The 18,775-nt window shown below is 36.4% G+C and overlaps 1 protein-coding gene across 2 annotated transcripts; it reads left to right on the plus strand.

The window, feature by feature from the left end:
* The first annotated feature begins 606 nt into the window (after positions 1 to 606).
* LOC129892291 (poly(A)-specific ribonuclease PARN) lies at positions 607 to 5,616 on the plus strand. Of its 2 annotated transcripts, XM_055967857.1 has the most exons (7): positions 607 to 1,057; positions 1,747 to 1,877; positions 2,804 to 3,132; positions 3,439 to 3,552; positions 3,836 to 3,962; positions 4,042 to 4,312; positions 4,663 to 5,616. In XM_055967857.1, exons 1-7 carry the CDS (start codon positions 687 to 689, stop codon positions 5,447 to 5,449), a joined length of 2,130 nt encoding a protein of 709 aa, XP_055823832.1. In that variant the 5' UTR covers positions 607 to 686; the 3' UTR covers positions 5,450 to 5,616. The 2 variants fall into 2 exon arrangements, with proteins under 2 accessions (XP_055823832.1, XP_055823833.1); XM_055967858.1 differs by lacking the exon at positions 607 to 1,057 and having other exon boundaries at positions 1,788 to 1,877; positions 2,823 to 3,132.
* Positions 5,617 to 18,775: the final 13,159 nt, after the last annotated feature.

Here is an 18,775-nt window from a genome sequence, read left to right on the forward strand (position 1 = left end):
TAAATAGACTTTTCAGTTCTTACCATATATATATATAAGGGCGGATCTAGGCTTTATAGGAGGGGGTGTCAGGCCACGTCTGATTTAGATTGAAAATCTGTATATACATATATATTTTTATATATATTTATAAGAAAAATATAAATATTAAATATGGCACCCTTAGAAATAATGAATTTTGTAGTGTTAGTGGTTTAAGCTTAGGCTTATCATCGTAGGTATGAGTTCGAGCTCTGCTATAGAATATATTTTCTTAAAATCTTTTTTATCATGCAAACATCAACAGCGATTTAGTTAATGGATGGAGAAAGTCCTACTAGCCAAGAACTGAAATGTCTGTTTAGTAGTACACACTTAAGCTTTGATGTTGGATTCGAGACAAGTTGACACCAAATTTGAGATTAATTGTTGATTTTTCGAGAATCGTTATAAGCATAAATAAGCTAAAAAAAAGTGGGTAAATTTAAACATTTTTTCAATTAATTGTTGATAGTTATTCAAAGGCATAAATAAGCTAAAAATATAGTCAAAAGGATATTTCTTTTCTTAAAAAAAATTGAATAAAAAATATATTTAGATTATTTGCATTATTGAGGACCATTTTTACAATTTTTTCCAAAAGAAAAAGAAAAAAAGACCTTCACCCCGAAGCAACGAACGCGAAGTCGCGAAGGACTACGCAGAGAATGAAGAAGCTGTGTATGTGGAAATCTTTATCAACTACGCGCCAATTATCCCACGCTCCGACCACCGTTTTCACTACGCGCCGCCGCGCACTCTCTTCATCTTCTTCGTTCGATATTAAGAATGTTACCAAATCAAACTTTGAATCAGCTCTCAAGGACCTACGAGGTCTTCTACGGGACGCCGATTTCGTAGCTGTAGATTTGGAAATGACCGGAGTCACCAGCGCACCTTGGAGAGAATCATTCGATTTCGACCGGTATGATATTAGCTACCTCAAAGTTAAGGACTCCGCCGAGAAGTTCGCCGTGGTTCAGTTCGGTGTTTGTCCTTTCCGGTGGGACTCTCACAAGCAATCCTTTATCGCTCATCCGTAAGTCTTCGCTCATCCTTCTCGTGTTTGTCCAGTGAAGGATACAGAGGTTTCATAGAATCCCACTCAACTAATTTAGAATTGACCTTCTAATGTTTCTCTGAAGGATATAAAGGATAAGTATAGTTTACTGCTACTAATTTGCATTTGTTGCTTAGTTAATCGATTGATTGATTGATGTCTTTTGTCCATGTTAATTCTTTATAAACAAAGAATTTGAACGCAAGTAAATGTTTATCATAGAGCCTTGATGAGGACACTGAAGCGCACATTAAGCAAGGTGAAAATGCTCAATATGTTTTGAGCCTCGCTTTAAGCATGTCTTTGACGATACTGGGAGAACCTTCTGCATTCTTTCCGGTGGAACTTATTTGCCCACGTAGCGAGCTCAAGTGAGCATTTCAGTGTCTTGAGAAGGCAAAGTTTGTTTCTTTTGCTTTTGATGAAATACAACTTATGACCTATTGAGCAGCAACCTGTTTGTTTGACTTAGAGATGTTGCATATTACATTTTCTCTATCAGTTTTTTGAGAATGGTAACATATCTGCAATTTCAATATCAATTTCGCTCTATTTGGGGCGTCCATTTCAGTACGGGTAGAATAAATGTGTTATTCAAGGGGAATAACCAGCATAGATTGTCTTCATCAGTTAATGTTACATTTTGAATTCTCAATTCTCTTTGGCAGACATAACTTCTATATATTCCCACGGCAAGAAATTCCTGGTAGCAACCAATCCTGTGAGTTCCTTTGCCAGACAACATCACTTGATTTCTTGGCAAAATACGAGTTTGATTTCAATCTGTGTGTACGTGAAGGTAAGTCCTTAACACCTTCTTTCATTCTCTTGGACAATTTAATGAGATCGTAGCACGTTGCTATTTGACAATTTTATATTAACTGCTGGTTTTACCCTATGTGAGTCCACATCGGCTTGTCTCAGTTATATGAGGTGGGGTCCAAACTCTGACTGAACTTGTCTATGAGCCTATGACTCAAGTTGCAATGGCGATCCTGAGATGCGGTGTACCAAATCAGATTAGATATTTTGCTATCTTTTGGCTTTTAACTTTCTCATCTTACAATGATCTCCATTGACTGGATTAAAAATAAGGGTTTAAACCATGAAGCATGAATACCAGCAAACCCATGTCAACTTTATAAATGGTAACATTGAACTTGTATGTTTACCTAGAAGAACAAATATGGGATTCATTTGTTCGAATAAAGTTCCTTTAATGCATCCAGCATGAAAGTACATTTTTTAACTAGTTTGTAATGCATGTACTGCAAACCTAAGGGTAGACAATCGTGATATCGGTTCACTCTCCTTTGTTACATAAGTAGTTTGACTTACCTATGATGGGCAGTCTCTTTGAATTACATTGCTTTTTCCCTTATCTTTGGATACTTTATGTTGAATCCTCTACTGGAAGCATTCTATATTCTGAATTGGCTTTTATCAAATAGAAGGTTTTCCATTTGAGTCTTAGTTACCACCATAAGTGGTATGCTCCAAATATCATCAGATTCATCTCCAAGTAGGTGTTCTGATGTTCTGTCAAATATAGTTGGTGAGGTGTTATATACTTTGTTAAGCTTGGAGCATTTAGGATTCTAATTTTAGACTTAAGTCACTATTTAGATTTATATAAGAGTTTTGTACACATTGAGTTTCAATTTTGCTAGCTCAATTATATCTTTTGTTTCATTTTTGAGATTTTACACTTCTATGTAATCTCAGGAATCTCTTATTTATCCAGAAGCCAAGAAGAGGAGGCACTGGAACGTATAAGTTCAATATACACAGAAGAATCATCAGATTCCTTGTTTGGCTTGTGTGAAGATGCAGACTTCCCTTTGGTCAGGATGGCTGATGTTCTATTTGCTGAGAGAATGAAGAACACAATAAGGGAATGGCGTGATAGTTTGTTAAGTAAGGGAAGCAGTAGCTCTGAAATTAAACAAATATCAACTGATCCAAGTCAGAGATTTCAAATGGTTTTCTTCAAGACCCGTCCAGGCCTTGCCCTTAGTGGTTTTACTTCTCGCCAACTAAGGGTGATTAAAGCGGTAACGAGCTCATCTTCCATTTTCTTTTCTTTTTGTACTATGATCAACTTATGATGTGAGATTGTGAGAGCATCTTCTTTTATCTAATGTTAGCCGATGTTCACTGTTTGTCGAAAAATCTGTATAAGGGGGATGCATTCTTTTTATTTAAGCAGGAGGTAATCACTTACCCGGGAATAGTATCAGTTATACCTTTTCTTTGTTCCTCGGCAATTTCCCCAGAAATGAGAGAAGTGCTAAAGTATATAGTTGTTAATATTATATTATTTTCTAATGATGATTGACTTGGTGAGCTTGAAAATGCAGGTCACGAAAAAGAATTTCAAAGATCTTGCCTATATCCGAGTAGCAGGTGAAGCAACATCTCCACAACAATTGATTGTCTATACAGATTCCAATGATGACAGAGATCTACTGATGGTAAGACATAAAGGGTTTGATTGTAAGAAAATTCTTGTTAAAATATAATATGGATGAAATGATTACATTTCTGACGGTTGCTGTGCTTTTCCAAAAAAAAAAAATTAGAGTCTATGAGTACTAGTAATAAGCTTCTTTGTTTATTAAATGTTGTTATTTGTATCATTTTTTTTTCCAATATAAGATCTATTCTCTTCATTTTTTTCCAACATAAGTGACTCTTCATCTTCTCAGTACCTTGACTGTATCTCATCAAAGCTATTTATGTCTTAATATCAAGTAGAAAGAGGTGAAGGACAGCCTTCGTAAAGAAGCAGAAACAAATGTCAAATCTACTGTTGGGTTTCGACATGTTATTGATCTTCTTTCATCAGAGCGAAAGTTGATTGTCGGCCACAATTGCTTTCTTGGTAAATATATCCTTTTTGATTATGGAAGGCTATATTATGTATTTCAAGTTTTGCTCAACACTTTATACAATGAATGCAGATGTGGCGCATATATACAGTAAGTTCATTGGTCCACTACCTTCAACGGCTGAGGATTATGTATCTTCCATTCAGAAGATCTTTCCTTCCATAATTGACACGAAGATACTCTTGAATGCAAACGGTGTTTTTCGACAGACTGTAAATAAAAGCAACACCTCACTATCCAGAGCGTTTGTCTCTATTTGTCCTCATATTGCTTTAGGTATCAAAACATCTGGTTTGGCTGATAGACCGTGTGTAGAAGTGGAGGTTCAAGTGGATGAAAAAAGGTTTACCACCAATCCTACTCTACTCTTGGTATCGAATGAAATGTGATTTGTTACTTCACTATGTGCTTACCATTTCCATTTGCCTGGTTGTTTCTAGCTTGAAAATTGAATTTTGATTTACATCTTTTACGTTTATCTTTTTCTCCTGTGGAAATTCTGCATGCATTTGACACTGATGTTATGTGTGTCTCAACTGTGTTAACCTTGCCTCTCCGTTTATTTGATTAGCTTGTGAAGAAAATATTTCACCTCTTTCAGCACTCCTATAGCTTCAATCTATTGCTCTGTATCTCAACTTATAAAATCACAATGAACAATGTGAATAATCCTTGTCACTGATTGATTTGCAGATCTTCAAACTGGAACTCAGGAGCCAAGCATGAAGCTGGCTATGATGCATTCATGACTGGATGCATTTTTGCACAGGCGTGCAATCATCTAGGCATTGATTTCACCCTCCATGTTTTTGCTGGAGATTTAGCCAAGGAGACAAAGCTTCTGAATTTTATCAATCGCCTTTACCTTAGCTGGGTTAGTGGAAACGTCGTTGATCTAAGTACTGGGAAATGTACAACAGACTCCTCAGCTTCTAGTAAACTCAAAAGTCGGTACCAGGAGATCTCATTTCCTAGCATCATTCTGTTGTGGGGATTGCCATCTAAACTGAAAGCAAGGGAGATAAGAGCTTGTATAGCACAAGCCTTTGGCCCAAATTCTGTTTTGTCTGTCTACCATTTGGATGAAAGCGCTGTCTTTATTCAGTTTAGCAAGCCAGAACTGGTTTCTAAGTTTCTAGAAATGAAGGAAACTCTACGTAGGAACAGTGATCCAATTTCCGTGTTGCATCCCCTTTCAAATATTCTGAACGGGGAACACACTCATGCAGCTACGTACGATGTATATCAACAAATATGCAGTTCATCCATCTCAAAGAATTTATTCGCAGATCAGGCTGAAGCTGTTGGTATCAAACATAAAACAGTGTCTTCTAGGGGAGATCGAGTGGAAAAGGGAAACCAGGTATTTGACAAAGAAACCAAAGTTAGGATGTTTGATGAGAAAGCAGATGATCTGATGAGTTCACCATATGGCTCGGCGGAATCTTTTTATCTAGATGAAGTTCTGGCAAGCAAATAGGAGTAGTTATTCCTAATTTATGTAGTCGAAATTCATGTATATCTAGATCATTTTTGGCCAGGTATGGAGATTTGTTTCTCTGATACCTACAGCATGTATAGTGAGGTTAACTTAGATTATCAAAGAAGTAAAAATCATTCTACTGCTTCTTCATGAGCAGACATCAATCTATTTGCCTCTTCATTTATGTGTTCACTTCTTTCTATGTTGACATTCTTTTTGGCCTTTTCCCTATAATGAGTTTTACACCATGCAATTTCGAGTCCAAATAACTTATCCCTACAAGCCGGCAATAATTAGCAGAAACATTAGTATGCACATGTGGTACAAAGTTATATAACTTTTCAAATCAATTATGACCTTCGACTGCTTTTTTATTGGAACTTCATCAAAAAAGAAGACGTTTCCAGATCTTAAAGAAGATGTTTTCATCACAACAAGAGTAAGTAATACGTGATAGCTAAGTTTATACAAGTTGGTCAAACATAGGCAAAATCATGGAGCTTATATATGCTTCTACAAGTCCTAAAGCAGCACAAGTTACCTTCATAAAAGTCTACATATGACCATAAACAAAATAAATGCTTTGAGCCTCGAGTTTTATGCAACATTGCATCAATTTCATCCCATCCTCCATCTCCAGCTCATCTAACCGAATCAATGTGAATCATAATACTATATAATGCCACCTTTTAAAACATCGTGCTACATATTATCGAATACAATATAAATGGACCAAATTCATTTTGTTAAACAAAAAGCTTTAACTATGGTTAATAGCTTTAGGCTTTTCTCTATCTTATTTCCCACAGCAGAGGTGATCAAAAGGGTGAAGACTGCTAACTAGAGTCAATATTACCTGGTGTATAAAATAAATCTAGTCCGTTAAATAATTACAAGGACAACACGTGTAAGCAATATAAGATGGCATTGGACACAAAAATCCTTGGCTTATAAAACCCCAAATATCCTTAAACCCTCTCCCCATTTCTCCCAACAAAAAAAAAAAATCCTAATGTCCACAGACTCCTCTAACCCGCCCCCACCACCGAAATTCATTCAGCTACCATGGATCCGACTACAGCTCTGACTCCAGCTCCCTCTGCTTGTTCTATATGCTTGTTAATATTTGATGAAAATCCTGGATGCCAAGGAGGCACTAACTGTGTATGCACTAGATATTAATATAGAAAGTTGTTAAACTCCATTGATGGAGGTTGATTGTGAGCAGAAAATTGAAGAGAAGAAAGAAAGAAAGAAGAGAGAATCTCGGCACTTGATTTTTTTTTCTTATTCCTTCAATACATGTGTGTGACATGTGTACTTATAGAGTCAATGTACAAGTTGCTTCACTAACTACTTCTAACTAACTTCCTAACAAACTTAGTTAGTTTAACTAACCATGATAGCTTACCTAACTAACTCTCTAATTAACATTCCCCCTCAAGCTCATGGTTTAAACGAATCCATGACTCCTAAGCCACTTAGAAGTAGTTGATGTTGTGCTTTGCCACTCTTTGTGAGTAGATCAGCAAGCTGATCTTTAGTATGGGTGAATTCAGTTTTCAGAATTCCTTGATAGATTTTTTCCCTTACAAAATGACAATCTATGTCTATGTGTTTAGTCTTTTCATGGAAGATAGGATTTGCTGCAATTTGTATTGTCGACTTGCTGTCACACATCATTCTAACTGGTAGATCAACTTGAATACCAAGCTCTCTGAACAAGCCAATTAACCAAGTTACCTCAGCTGCACAGTTTGCCATGCTCCTGAATTCAGCCTCTGCTGAACTTCTAGAGACTGTCTCTTGTTTCTTAGACTTACAAGAGATGAGAGCTCCACCAAATTTGATCAAGTATCCAGTGACAAACCTCCTAGTCTCTAGATATGCTCCCAGTCTGAGTCACAGCAGGCAAAGAGTTGATCTGAAGTCTCTGCTGGCATGAAGAGTCCAAGGCCTGGAGCTTCCTTAATGTATCTTACCACCCTGAGTGTTGCATTCATGTGTGACTACTTGGGACAATGCATACATTGGCTCAACATCTGAACTGAGAATGCAAGGTCAGATCTGGTCATTGTAAGATAGAGAAGTCTTCCTACTAGCCTCTGATATCTGCCAGGGTCCTTCAGCACAGGATCTACATGTTCTTTTTTAGGAGAGACATGTTCATTATACTTTATAGATGTTATCTTCAGATTATGTTCAAGTGGTGTACCTGCAGGCTTAGCTCCCCCTAGACCAGCCTCACCAATTAACTCCAATGCATACTTTCTTTGAGATAAATGTATACCTTGACTAGATCTAGTAACTTCAATTCCTAGAAAGAATTTAAGTTCTCCTAGATCCTTCATCTTGAATTGTTTCTGCAGTCTTTTCTGGTGCAATCTATAAGTGTTTGCCTGTTGCCAGTGATTAAGAGATCATCTACATAGACTAATACAATAACTATGTCACCTTCAACTTGTCTAGTGAATAATGAGTAATCATAGTGGCTCTTAAATAAATCCTGGTTGTACCAAGGCTTCTATTAATTTCAAGTTCCATTGCCTAGGAGCTTGTTTGAGGCCATAGAGTGACTTGTGGAGTTTGCAGACTTTACCATGCTCCCCCTGTCTTGCAAAACCAACAGGAATAGTCATGTATACCTCTTCCAAGAGATCACCATTGAAGAAGGCATTGTGAATATCCATTTGATGAATGCACCAGCCTTTAGAAGCAGTAAGGGCAACAATGGATCTAACAGTAACCATTTTGGCAACAGGGCTAAAGGTCTCACCATAGTCCAAACCTTCTTGTTAGTTGTACTCTTTGGCCACTAGCCTTGCCTTAAATCTTTCTACCTCTCCTGAAGCTTTGTACTTCACCTTATAGACCCACTTGCATCCAATTAGGTGCTTGCCAGGAGGTAAGTCTACAACACTCCAAGTATGATTATCTTGTAGGGCAGCAATATCCACCCATTGAGGATCAAGAGATACTTTAGAGTGGGAAGTAGGTTCAGTTATGACTGAGTAGACAACTAGAGCATGGACATATGAGGGGGACAAATGAGCATATGACAAATGATCATACATGGGAAATGAGAGGGAAGTACTATGATGGGTAGTGACAAAATCCTGAAGCCAAAGGGGAGTTTTAGTTTGTCTAGAGGACTTCCTAGGAGGAAGAGAAGGCATATCTGGCTGAGAGGCAAGAGGAAGGTCTGAGAAGGGAGAGGAATCTAGAGAAGGGATATGTGGAGAAGAAGTAGTGGGAGAAGATGAATATGATACCACAGGAGTAGAGGACTGTGGCATAGGAGAAAAATCAACAGCTTTTGTAGAAAGAGTAAGAACAGGGAAAATAGGATCAGAGGAGATTTGCAAGTCTTTGAATGGAAAAACATCCTCCTTGAAAACTACATTTCTATTGACAAACTGAGATTTATAATGTAAATCATATAAGAGGTAGCCCTTTTGTGATAGAAAGTACCCCAGCAGGACTGCAAGGATAGCTCTAGGGGAGAACTTGTCCAAGACCTTTGGACATGCAGCATAGCATAAGCATCCAAAGGTTCTTATATGTGAGAGAATAAGAGGTGAAGAGTATAGACTTTCAAAAAGGGACTTGTAATGAAGCGGTTTGGAAGGGAGTCTATTAATAAGATAAACAACTGTGGTGACACATTCACCCTAGAATTTCAAAGGAATACTGGCTTGAAATCTGAGAGCTCTAGCCATATCTAGGATAGTTCTATATTTCCTTTCAGCAACACCATTTTGCTGAGGTGTATAAACACATGTACTCTGATAAAGAATGCCAAGAGTAGACAAAAGAGACTGAACATCATGATTAAGAAACTCACTTTTATTATCAATCCTGAAGGTTTTAACAGTAGTAGAAAAAAGATTGTGAACTTGTGAAAAGAAGTTTCGCAGTACAACTATAGTATCAGTTTTAGATGGGATAAGAAATAAACAAGTAAATCTGGAGAAGTCATCTACTATAGTAACAAAATACTTCATTCTAGAATGAGTTGGTACTTTGTAAGGACCCTATATATCACAATGAACTAGTTCAAACATAGATTTAGAGACATGACAGCTAACAGGAAAATGCAGCTTAGTTTGTTTAGCTAAGGGACAGACAGTACAAGGTAAATGTCGTATGTACAATATGAAGACCAGTAGACCTATTTGTTATATCTATGGGGGCATGCCCTAGTCTTCTATGCCACAAGGAGATAGACTCAGATTGACTTGATAAAAAGGAAGAGTTATTGGTTGAATGTGCTGAATGAGGAGAAACTGGAACTGAGTTAGTGAAACCTTCCTTGAGGATGTAGAGACCTTGATCTTCTCTACCAATCCCCCTGACCAGTCCAATGGAGAGATCCTGAAAAATACAAAAATCAGAAAAGAAGGTTGTCATGCAATGAAGTTCTTTGGTAAGTTGTGACATAGATAGCAAGTTACACTTAAAATCTGGAACAAATAACACATTATTAATACTTTGACCATCAAATACTTTTATTCTTCTAGCATGTGAGACTGATACCACATTACCAGTAGGCAGATGAACTTTTCTCATCTCAGAGCTAGGCAATGTTTGAATTGTTTTAAGCACATCAAGTCTAGCAGTCATATGGTCGGTGGCTCCAGTGTCAACTATCCAGTTCATAGACACATATTTGGAGACTAAAGCAGACAAGGTACTACCTGTAGTGGTTGTTTTGGCTGAGTGCTTTCCTGTATTTTCACTTCTTTTTGCCAATATTTGAATGATCTGTTGATACTGATCTTGTGCGAAGAAAGTTGCTGGAGCTAGAGGATTCAGAGTGGAAGCAACATTGTCAGCAGGTTGAGAGGCTTCAACTTGAATCGCATAGGAGATGGTGCCTCCACTTTTCTTCTTTGATCTCCAGCCAACAGGATAGCCTTTAACTTTAAAGCATTACTCCTTAGTGTATTACCTATATCCACACACTTCACACACAACTTTCTGAGGCTTTTGGGACTGTGACTTGTATTGAAAGTCATAATGTCCTAAATTTGGATGACCATTGTCACGACCCAACCCCATAGGTAGGGTTGTTCAAAATCGTCCGCTACCGATAACCCGAATGTAAAATTAGCTTATTGGCTTATTGGTATTGAGTTATCGGATTAGCGGGTGGGGAATGGATTTAAATTTTATAATTAACGGCTTATCGGCGTGGGGGACGGATTACTCAATTTTGTTATTGGGTAAACCATTAATCCATTAAGAATTTATTATATTTTAATATATTTTATCCCTAAACATATAAAATATGCATAATATTGATAATTTTTATTTGTAAACCTAAAATAAGGGCCAAGCCCATTTAATTAAACAGGCCAAACCAATTTAATTAAATATGTAGGCACATTTCTACTGGAAACCCTACTTGACTACTTCAAGTCTTCAACTCTTCTACATAGTTCTACAAAGACTTACTTCAGCAGTTCCGCCCCTCTTTAGACTTTAGGTTTAGCGAATTTGTGACTATTTCCGCCTCTTTCTCAGTCTCTCTCTCAAATTCTCATCTTGTGCCGCCTTGTCTCAGGTTTAGCTACTCCATAGTTCATGCAGCTTTCTGAACTAAGAACTGTTTCTATCTGCTATGAAGAAAAACGAAGAAATCGTCGGATTGCGGTGATGTTTTTCATCTCCACAAGATGAGGTTCTATCTTCTATGGTTTGTATTCCCTGAGCAGATCTTCTTCTAATCCCTAATCTTTCTCTCTGAAACATTCTTTCTCTTCTTCTCAAACATGAAAAGATTTTGCAACTGTTCCAATCTTTCCCCTCTCATTTTGGGATTCTTGTTATGTTAGTTCATGTTGATTAGTTGAACTCAATTTTCTTATTTTTTCTTTAGCTTCCTGCTTTTGTAAAGCTTGATTTGATGTTCATATTTGTCCTGTATTTGGCTCAAGTCTAGTCTCCTTTATGTTTTCTCGCGTCTTCCCTTTTTTCAATAATCGTAACTATATTTCATTGAAGTAATGACTGGTAGTTATTTTAAAATGTAAACTCAACAATTATGTTGGGACTTTAATACATTCAAATGGTATCTTTGCTTGAATATTTGAATATCCTGTCTGTTGTTTAGCTACTCCTTAAATGCAGTAGTTTAAATTAATTAAAGTGCTTCTTGTTTAGCTATCTCGTTTGTTCTTCTATTAATTAAAGTGCTTCTTGTTTAGCTATCTGCTTACCTAAATTACATTGTGTATGCCTGGTGTGAAGGGGAATTGAAGTAAGTGGCAGAAATTTTACATGTTACCATACCACCGATACACCGCTCGATAATCGTCCGATAATTGGTAATCCGAAACCAATCCAACCGATATCTTATAGGTTGGCTAGCGGATTAGTACTTTTAAAAGCCGATAACCGTTAAGTCAAACCGTTAAGCATAATAATCCGTCCGATCCGCCCGATAAGCACCCCTACCCATAGGCCGCGACTGGTGCTCGAATTGAGTACCCAAACGTACCATTATCCCAAATTAGCCATTTTAACCGAATAAATATAGGTAGTGATTATAAGAAATTGCTAAACAAATCATAAAAGTAGATATAGGCTCAAGGGCTGATAGGCCGTCACAAACACACAAAACCCAAACCATATATATGAAACCCACAACATAACTCTGTCTACAGACCTCTACAGATATTAGCATAGTCATAAGATGGGATAGGGCCCCATCTTACCCCTGACCAACATAACCAAACATACAAAGACAAAGTCAGTACCCAAAATACAAGCTCCGAACAAGGGAGCACTGTCAATGGCGCAGCAAATGTCTTAAACAGGCGGCTCAGCAAATCGAACTCCGGTACCTGTGGCATGTAACGCAGCCTCCGAAGAAAGGGGGTCAGTACAAAAAATATACCAAATATGTAAAACATGAACTGTACTGTATAAAATCATAATCTGAATAATATGTGCAGAAAATAAAATAAATGTTCAAAATTTCAAAATGCTTATCGTAATCTCAAATCATATATGCAAAGACATATGCCATATTCGGCCCCATTATGGGACTCGGTGAACAAAAGGTGGTCTCCCTCCCTTCACCGGCACCACAGCACAGCATAACACCAGAGTAGGAAAATATCTTCGTAACAAATCATATCATATCAGATTGCCATATCAAATCATGTCAAATCATATCATATCATATCAAATCGTATCATATCCCAACCATAAGTGTATATGGCACAACATAACTTCGTGGCATAACATACACCACTCCATGTACATGTCATACCTGCCCCCTCACGTCGGGACACAGCGAACAATACAGAGAAATACGCACGAAAACATATCCTGACCCAGGCTCAGTGAAAGAGTGGTTACATTATGCACGAGTAGAGTAGTGAGAGAGTAAATGCAATTTAAAATACAAAATATTTATACAGACTCGATTGCAAAATTTTGATAACAAATCATATATAAAAATACTTGAATAATAATAATAGTGCAAGTCTTTTCAATGCCCCGATAGTCTATGTCAAAATAATTTTCTGAAATTATTTCCATATTTTAAAATATATTATGGGACTTAACGTAATAATTAGTCATATGATATTTGGAAGAGTAGCAAAGAGTTTCCTTTAAATTCTAACTAATATAAGTTAAACGGAATAACAAAGAAAAATTCGAAATAGTGGGGCCCACCTCGGACAAATGAGGTGGCGTATCAAAATTATAGGTGTTAACATTCATAACATTATTTATAAGAGTTTCAAGATAGTCGGGTCCTATTTGTGCAAATTCTAGAGCTTTAGACAATTTTTCAAAAATATTCATAAATACTTAATTAGATTCTACTGAATAGAAAAGGGTCAAATTTAGGTGTCGATTCCGAAGAGTAGAATCATCCCCGAGGCTCGTATCCAAACCTATTACACCTAAGACATGCCAAGAGAAGAAAAAGTAAAGCTTTACATACCTTATTATCCTTTTACGGTTGTCCAAATTCAATTCCTGTTTCCTCCAAAATCTATAATTTATCACATCTACCAATTACTATTCATAAGACTTTAAGAATTCAATTCTATCAATACTTGTCTACAAAAAATTTCGGCAGCATCTCCCCTATATATATGACAACCCCGAGATTAAAATTCGGCCACCATATCAACAACCAAACCAACAACAACACAAATACCATCAATAATCAATTTAAAACGCACCATAACATAAGTTGGTTCTTTTCCCACTAATGCAACAACTTTCAACCCAATTTTGCATTTCCAAATAAATGTGAATATTTCATGTTCATAACTAATTTAAACTCATTCAAACATAGGTGAAAAATATTTCAAGTAAGCTATTCCATATTCATCAATTTCATATTTCACCCCAAAATTCAATAAATGCAACAAAACTATTATAATTCATTTTCTTCTTTCAACTTCATAATCAACCACAACAATCCATACTTGAACAACTTTACTTCCATAATATTATAAAATCATACTAAAAATACATAATTCCCTACAATCCATTTTAATACCAACGTAAACCATTTAAGCTTCCCTTTTGTTCCAAGAATCACAACAATAATTAACAAGCTATACAACCTTAATTCTTCTTAACTGTTGACTATCGATTCTACTGCTTTTTAGCTTCGAATCTTAGCACTTGAGTGCACTACACTGCAGGACACAGTGAAGACTCTGATACCATGTTAAATTCCATTGATGGAGGTTGATTGTGAGCAGAAAACTGAAGAGAAGAAAGTTAAGAGAAAAAAGAAAGAAGAAAAGAGAAAGAACACCATTCACTCATGCTTTTCAAACACTCTTTCAATTGTACAATGACGAAATCGGAAATATCCAGTACCATCTTCGTTTTTTACTTGCCGCCAATACTCAGGCGGGTGTTCACCCTCCCCCCGCTATTGATCCTCCTTTCCTAGTTGAAAATATCAGCACCGCTAGATGGATTTGGGATGCAACCAAAGGAATTTTATATCATGTTTGCAATGCTGTGATGGAGTCAGGTGCTTGCTTGGGTGTTGCGTGATAGCCGATGAAGGTAGTTGGGATGGAAGGAGCTTTTTTATTTTATTTTTTGTTTAAATTCCAGTGTTCGTGAAAAGTTGTCAAAAATTTCCACTATTTGATGGTGGTCGGGACATTTCTTTCATTTTCTGTTTAAATTCCATTATTGGTTAAAAGTTGTCAAAATTTTCCACTATTTGCTAATTATGATCGATTCTACTACTTTTTAGCTTCGAATCTTAGCACTTGAGTGCACTACACTGCAGGACACAGTGAAGGCTCTGATACCATGTTAAATTCCATTGATCGAGGTTGATTGTGAGCAGAAAACTGAAGAGAAGAAAGTTAAGAGAAAAAAGAAAGAAGAAAAGAGAAAGAACACCATTCACTCATGTTTTTCAAACACTTTTTCAATTGTACAATGACGAAATCGGAAATATCCAGTACCATCTTCGTTTGTTACTTGCCGCCAATACTCAGGCGGGTGTTCCCCCTCCCCCCGCTATTGATCCTCTTTTCCTAGCTGAAAATATCAGCACCGCTAGATAGATTTGGGATGCAACCAAAGGAATTTTATATCATGTTTGCAATGCTGTGATGGAGTTAGGTGCTTGTTTGGGTGTTGCGTGATAGCCGATGAAGGTGGTTGGGATGGAAGGAGCTTTTTTATTTTATTTTTTGTTTAAATTCCAGTGTTCGTGAAAAGTTGTCAAAAATTTCCACTATTTGATAGTGGTCGGAACATTTCTTTCATTTTCTGTTTAAATTCCATTATTGGTTAAAAGTTGTCAAAAATTTTCACTATTTGCTAATTATGATCGACTCTACTACTTTTTAGCTTCGAATCTTAGCACTTGAGTGCACTACACTGCAGAACACAGTGAACGCTCTGATACCATGTTAAATTCCATTGAGGGAGGTTGATTGTGAGCAGAAAACTGAAGAGAAGAAAGTTAAGAGAAAAAAGAAAGAAGAAAAGAGAAAGAACACCATTCACGCATGCTTTTCAAACACTTTTTCAATTGTACAATGACAATATCGGAAATATCCAGTACCATCTTCGTTTTTTACTTGCCGCCAATACTCAGGCGGGTGTTCCCCCTCCCCCCGCTATTGATCCTCCTTCCCTAGCTGAAAATATCAGCACCGCTAGATGGATTTGGGATGCAACCAAAAGAATTTTATATCATGTTTGCAATGCTGTGATGGAGTCAGGTGCTTGCTTGGGTGTTGCGTGATAGCCGATGAAGGTGGTTGGGATGGAAGGAGCTTTTTATTTTATTTTTTGTTTAAATTCCAGTGTTCGTGAAAAGTTGTCAAAAATTTCCACTATTTGATGGTGGTCGGGACATTTCTTTCATTTTCTGTTTAAATTCCATTATTGGTTAAAAGTTGTCAAAATTTTTCACTATTTGCTAATTATGATCGACTCTACTGCTTTTTAGCTTCGAATCTTAGCACTTGAGTGCACTACACTGCAGGACACAGTGAAGGCTCTGATACCATGTTAAATTCCATTGATAGAGGTTGATTGTGAGCAGAAAACTGAAGAGAAGAAAGTTAAGAGAAAAAAGAAAGAAGAAAAGAGAAAGAACACCATTCACTCATATTTTTCAAACACTTTTTCAATTGTACAATGACAATATCGTAAATTTTCAGTACCATCTTCGTTTGTTACTTGCCGCCAATACTCAGGCGGGTGTTCCCCCTCCCCCCGCTATTGATCCTCCTTCCCTAGCTGAAAATATCAGCACCGCTAGATGGATTTGGGATGCAACCAAAGGAATTTTATATCATGTTTGCAATGCTGTGATGGAGTCAGGTGCTTGCTTGGGTGTTGCGTGATAGCCGATGAAGGTAGTTGGGATGGAAGGAGCTTTTTTATTTTATTTTTTGTTTAAATTCCAGTGTTCGTGAAAAGTTGTCAAAAATTTCCACTATTTGATAGTGGTCGGAACATTTCTTTCATTTTCTGTTTAAATTCCATTATTGGTTAAAAGTTGTCAAAATTTTTCACTATTTGCTAATTATGATCGACTCTACTACTTTTTAGCTTCGAATCTTAGCACTTGAGTGCACTACACTGCAGGACACAGTGAACGCTCTGATACCATGTTAAATTGCATTGATGGAGGTTGATTGTGAGCAGAAAACTGAAGAGAAGAAAGTTAAGAGAAAAAAGAAAGAAGAAAAGAGAATGAACACCATTCACACATGCTTTTCAAACACTTTTTCAATTGTACAATGACGATATTGGAAATTTCCAGTACCATCTTCGTTTGTTACTTGCCGCCAATACTCAGGCGGGTGTTCCCCCTCCCCCCGCTATTGATCCTCCTTCCCTAGCTGAAAATATCAGCACCGCTAGATGGATTTGGGATACAACCAAAGGAATTTTATATCATGTTTGCAATGTTGTGATGGAGTCAGGTGCTTGCTTGGGTGTTGCGTGATAGCCGATGAAGGTAGTTGGGATGGAAGGAGCTTTTTTATTTTATTTTTTGTTTAAATTCCAGTGTTCGTGAAAAGTTGTCAAAAATTTCCACTATTTGATGGTGGTCGGGACATTTCTTTCATTTTCTGTTTAAATTCCATTATTGGTTAAAAGTTGTCAAAAATTTTCACTATTTGCTAATTATGATCGACTCTACTGCTTTTTAGCTTCGAATCTTAGCACTTGAGTGCACTACACTGCAGGACACAGTGAAGGCTCTGATACCATGTTAAATTCCATTGATGGAGGTTGATTGTGAGCAGAAAACTGAAGAGAAGAAAGTTAAGAGAAAAAAGAAAGAAGAAAAGAGAAAGAACACCATTCACTCATATTTTTCAAACACTTTTTCAATTGTACAATGACAATATCGTAAATTTTCAGTACCATCTTCGTTTGTTACTTGCCGCCAATACTCAAGCGGGTGTTCCCCCTCCCCCCGCTATTGATCCTCCTTCCCTAGCTAAAAATATCAGCACCGCTAGATGGATTTGGGATGCAACCAAAGGAATTTTATATCATGTTTGCAATGCTGTGATGGAGTCAGGTGCTTGCTTGGGTGTTGCGTGATAGCCGATGAAGGTGGTTGGGATGGAAGGAGCTTTTTTATTTTATTTTTTGTTTAAATTCCAGTGTTCGTGAAAAGTTGTCAAAAATTTCCACTATTTGATAGTGGTCGGAACATTTCTTTCATTTTCTGTTTAAATTCCATTATTGGTTAAAAGTTGTCAAAATTTTCCACTATTTGCTAATTATGATTAAAATATTAAACTCTCTCCTCTTCTTTCCCTATTTATGCTTTATAATTGATTATTCTGACTTATAACTTTAAAATAATTTTAACGATAAGTGCAATATTTTTTCTTATATAATAAGAAGAGGGAGTTGAAGTTGTGGAGGTCAACATGCTTGCTTGGATTTGGAGGGTAAATTCGTCATTTTAGTTAAAATCAAATAATATGATTAGTCTAAAATGAGTTTCACTGTAGTTGCATTATAAAATTTTGATTGCTTGACTAAATTGTCCTTTATTTGTGTCATCATGCATAAGCCTCATCACCTTTTTCTTTCATTTTTGCCCTGACTTTATTCTTTTATTACTGCACAGTTGTTTGCATATGTTGGTAAATATTATAAAGCTAGAGGACTAACTAAACACAACAAAATGATGTCAGCACATGAGGTTAATTTTTTTTTGTTTTCCTTTTATGCTAGTATAGGCCCCTGTATCTAGTTATTAAATACAAAGGCAAGTGATTTTAGAATATTTATAGGTGTAATCTCAGTTACTCATTGGTGAGCTTTTCCTTGTATTAAAAAAACTAAAGAATTAACTATCATATATCAAGATTTTTTTACGATAGTTAAATTAAATAATAATAAATACTTAAAGGACTCAAAACAAGTCATTTTGAACATGAAATCAATTTTTATAATCATCAATATGAAAATTACAAATTAATTTTTTTTAAAAAAAACAAATAAAACTAAAACCTAAATTACAAACAAGGTATGAAAAATACCAGTAAAAAAAGAGAAAAGACTAAATTGCAAATAAGGAACGAAGGGAAATTTGAGGAAACGAAGGGAAAAGGATGACTGACAGTACTATGTATTCTCCATCAAAATTTTCGATTGTGTTATAAATGAAATTGACTTAACAAATTAATAAGAAGGAGAGATAGTAAGAAATAATAAGAGAAAGAGAGAGAATTTTTGTGTGTATTTTTATTGCAGCAAGGGTGCCTTTTTATAGGCAAAAATTGAAGAAAAATCGCATGCTATAGTGTGCAAAATGAGTGAATGAGCAGT

The sequence above is a fragment of the Solanum dulcamara genome, chromosome 6, assembly GCF_947179165.1.
Source record: "Solanum dulcamara chromosome 6, daSolDulc1.2, whole genome shotgun sequence".
In the NCBI taxonomy this organism is placed as follows: Eukaryota; Viridiplantae; Streptophyta; class Magnoliopsida; order Solanales; family Solanaceae; genus Solanum; species Solanum dulcamara.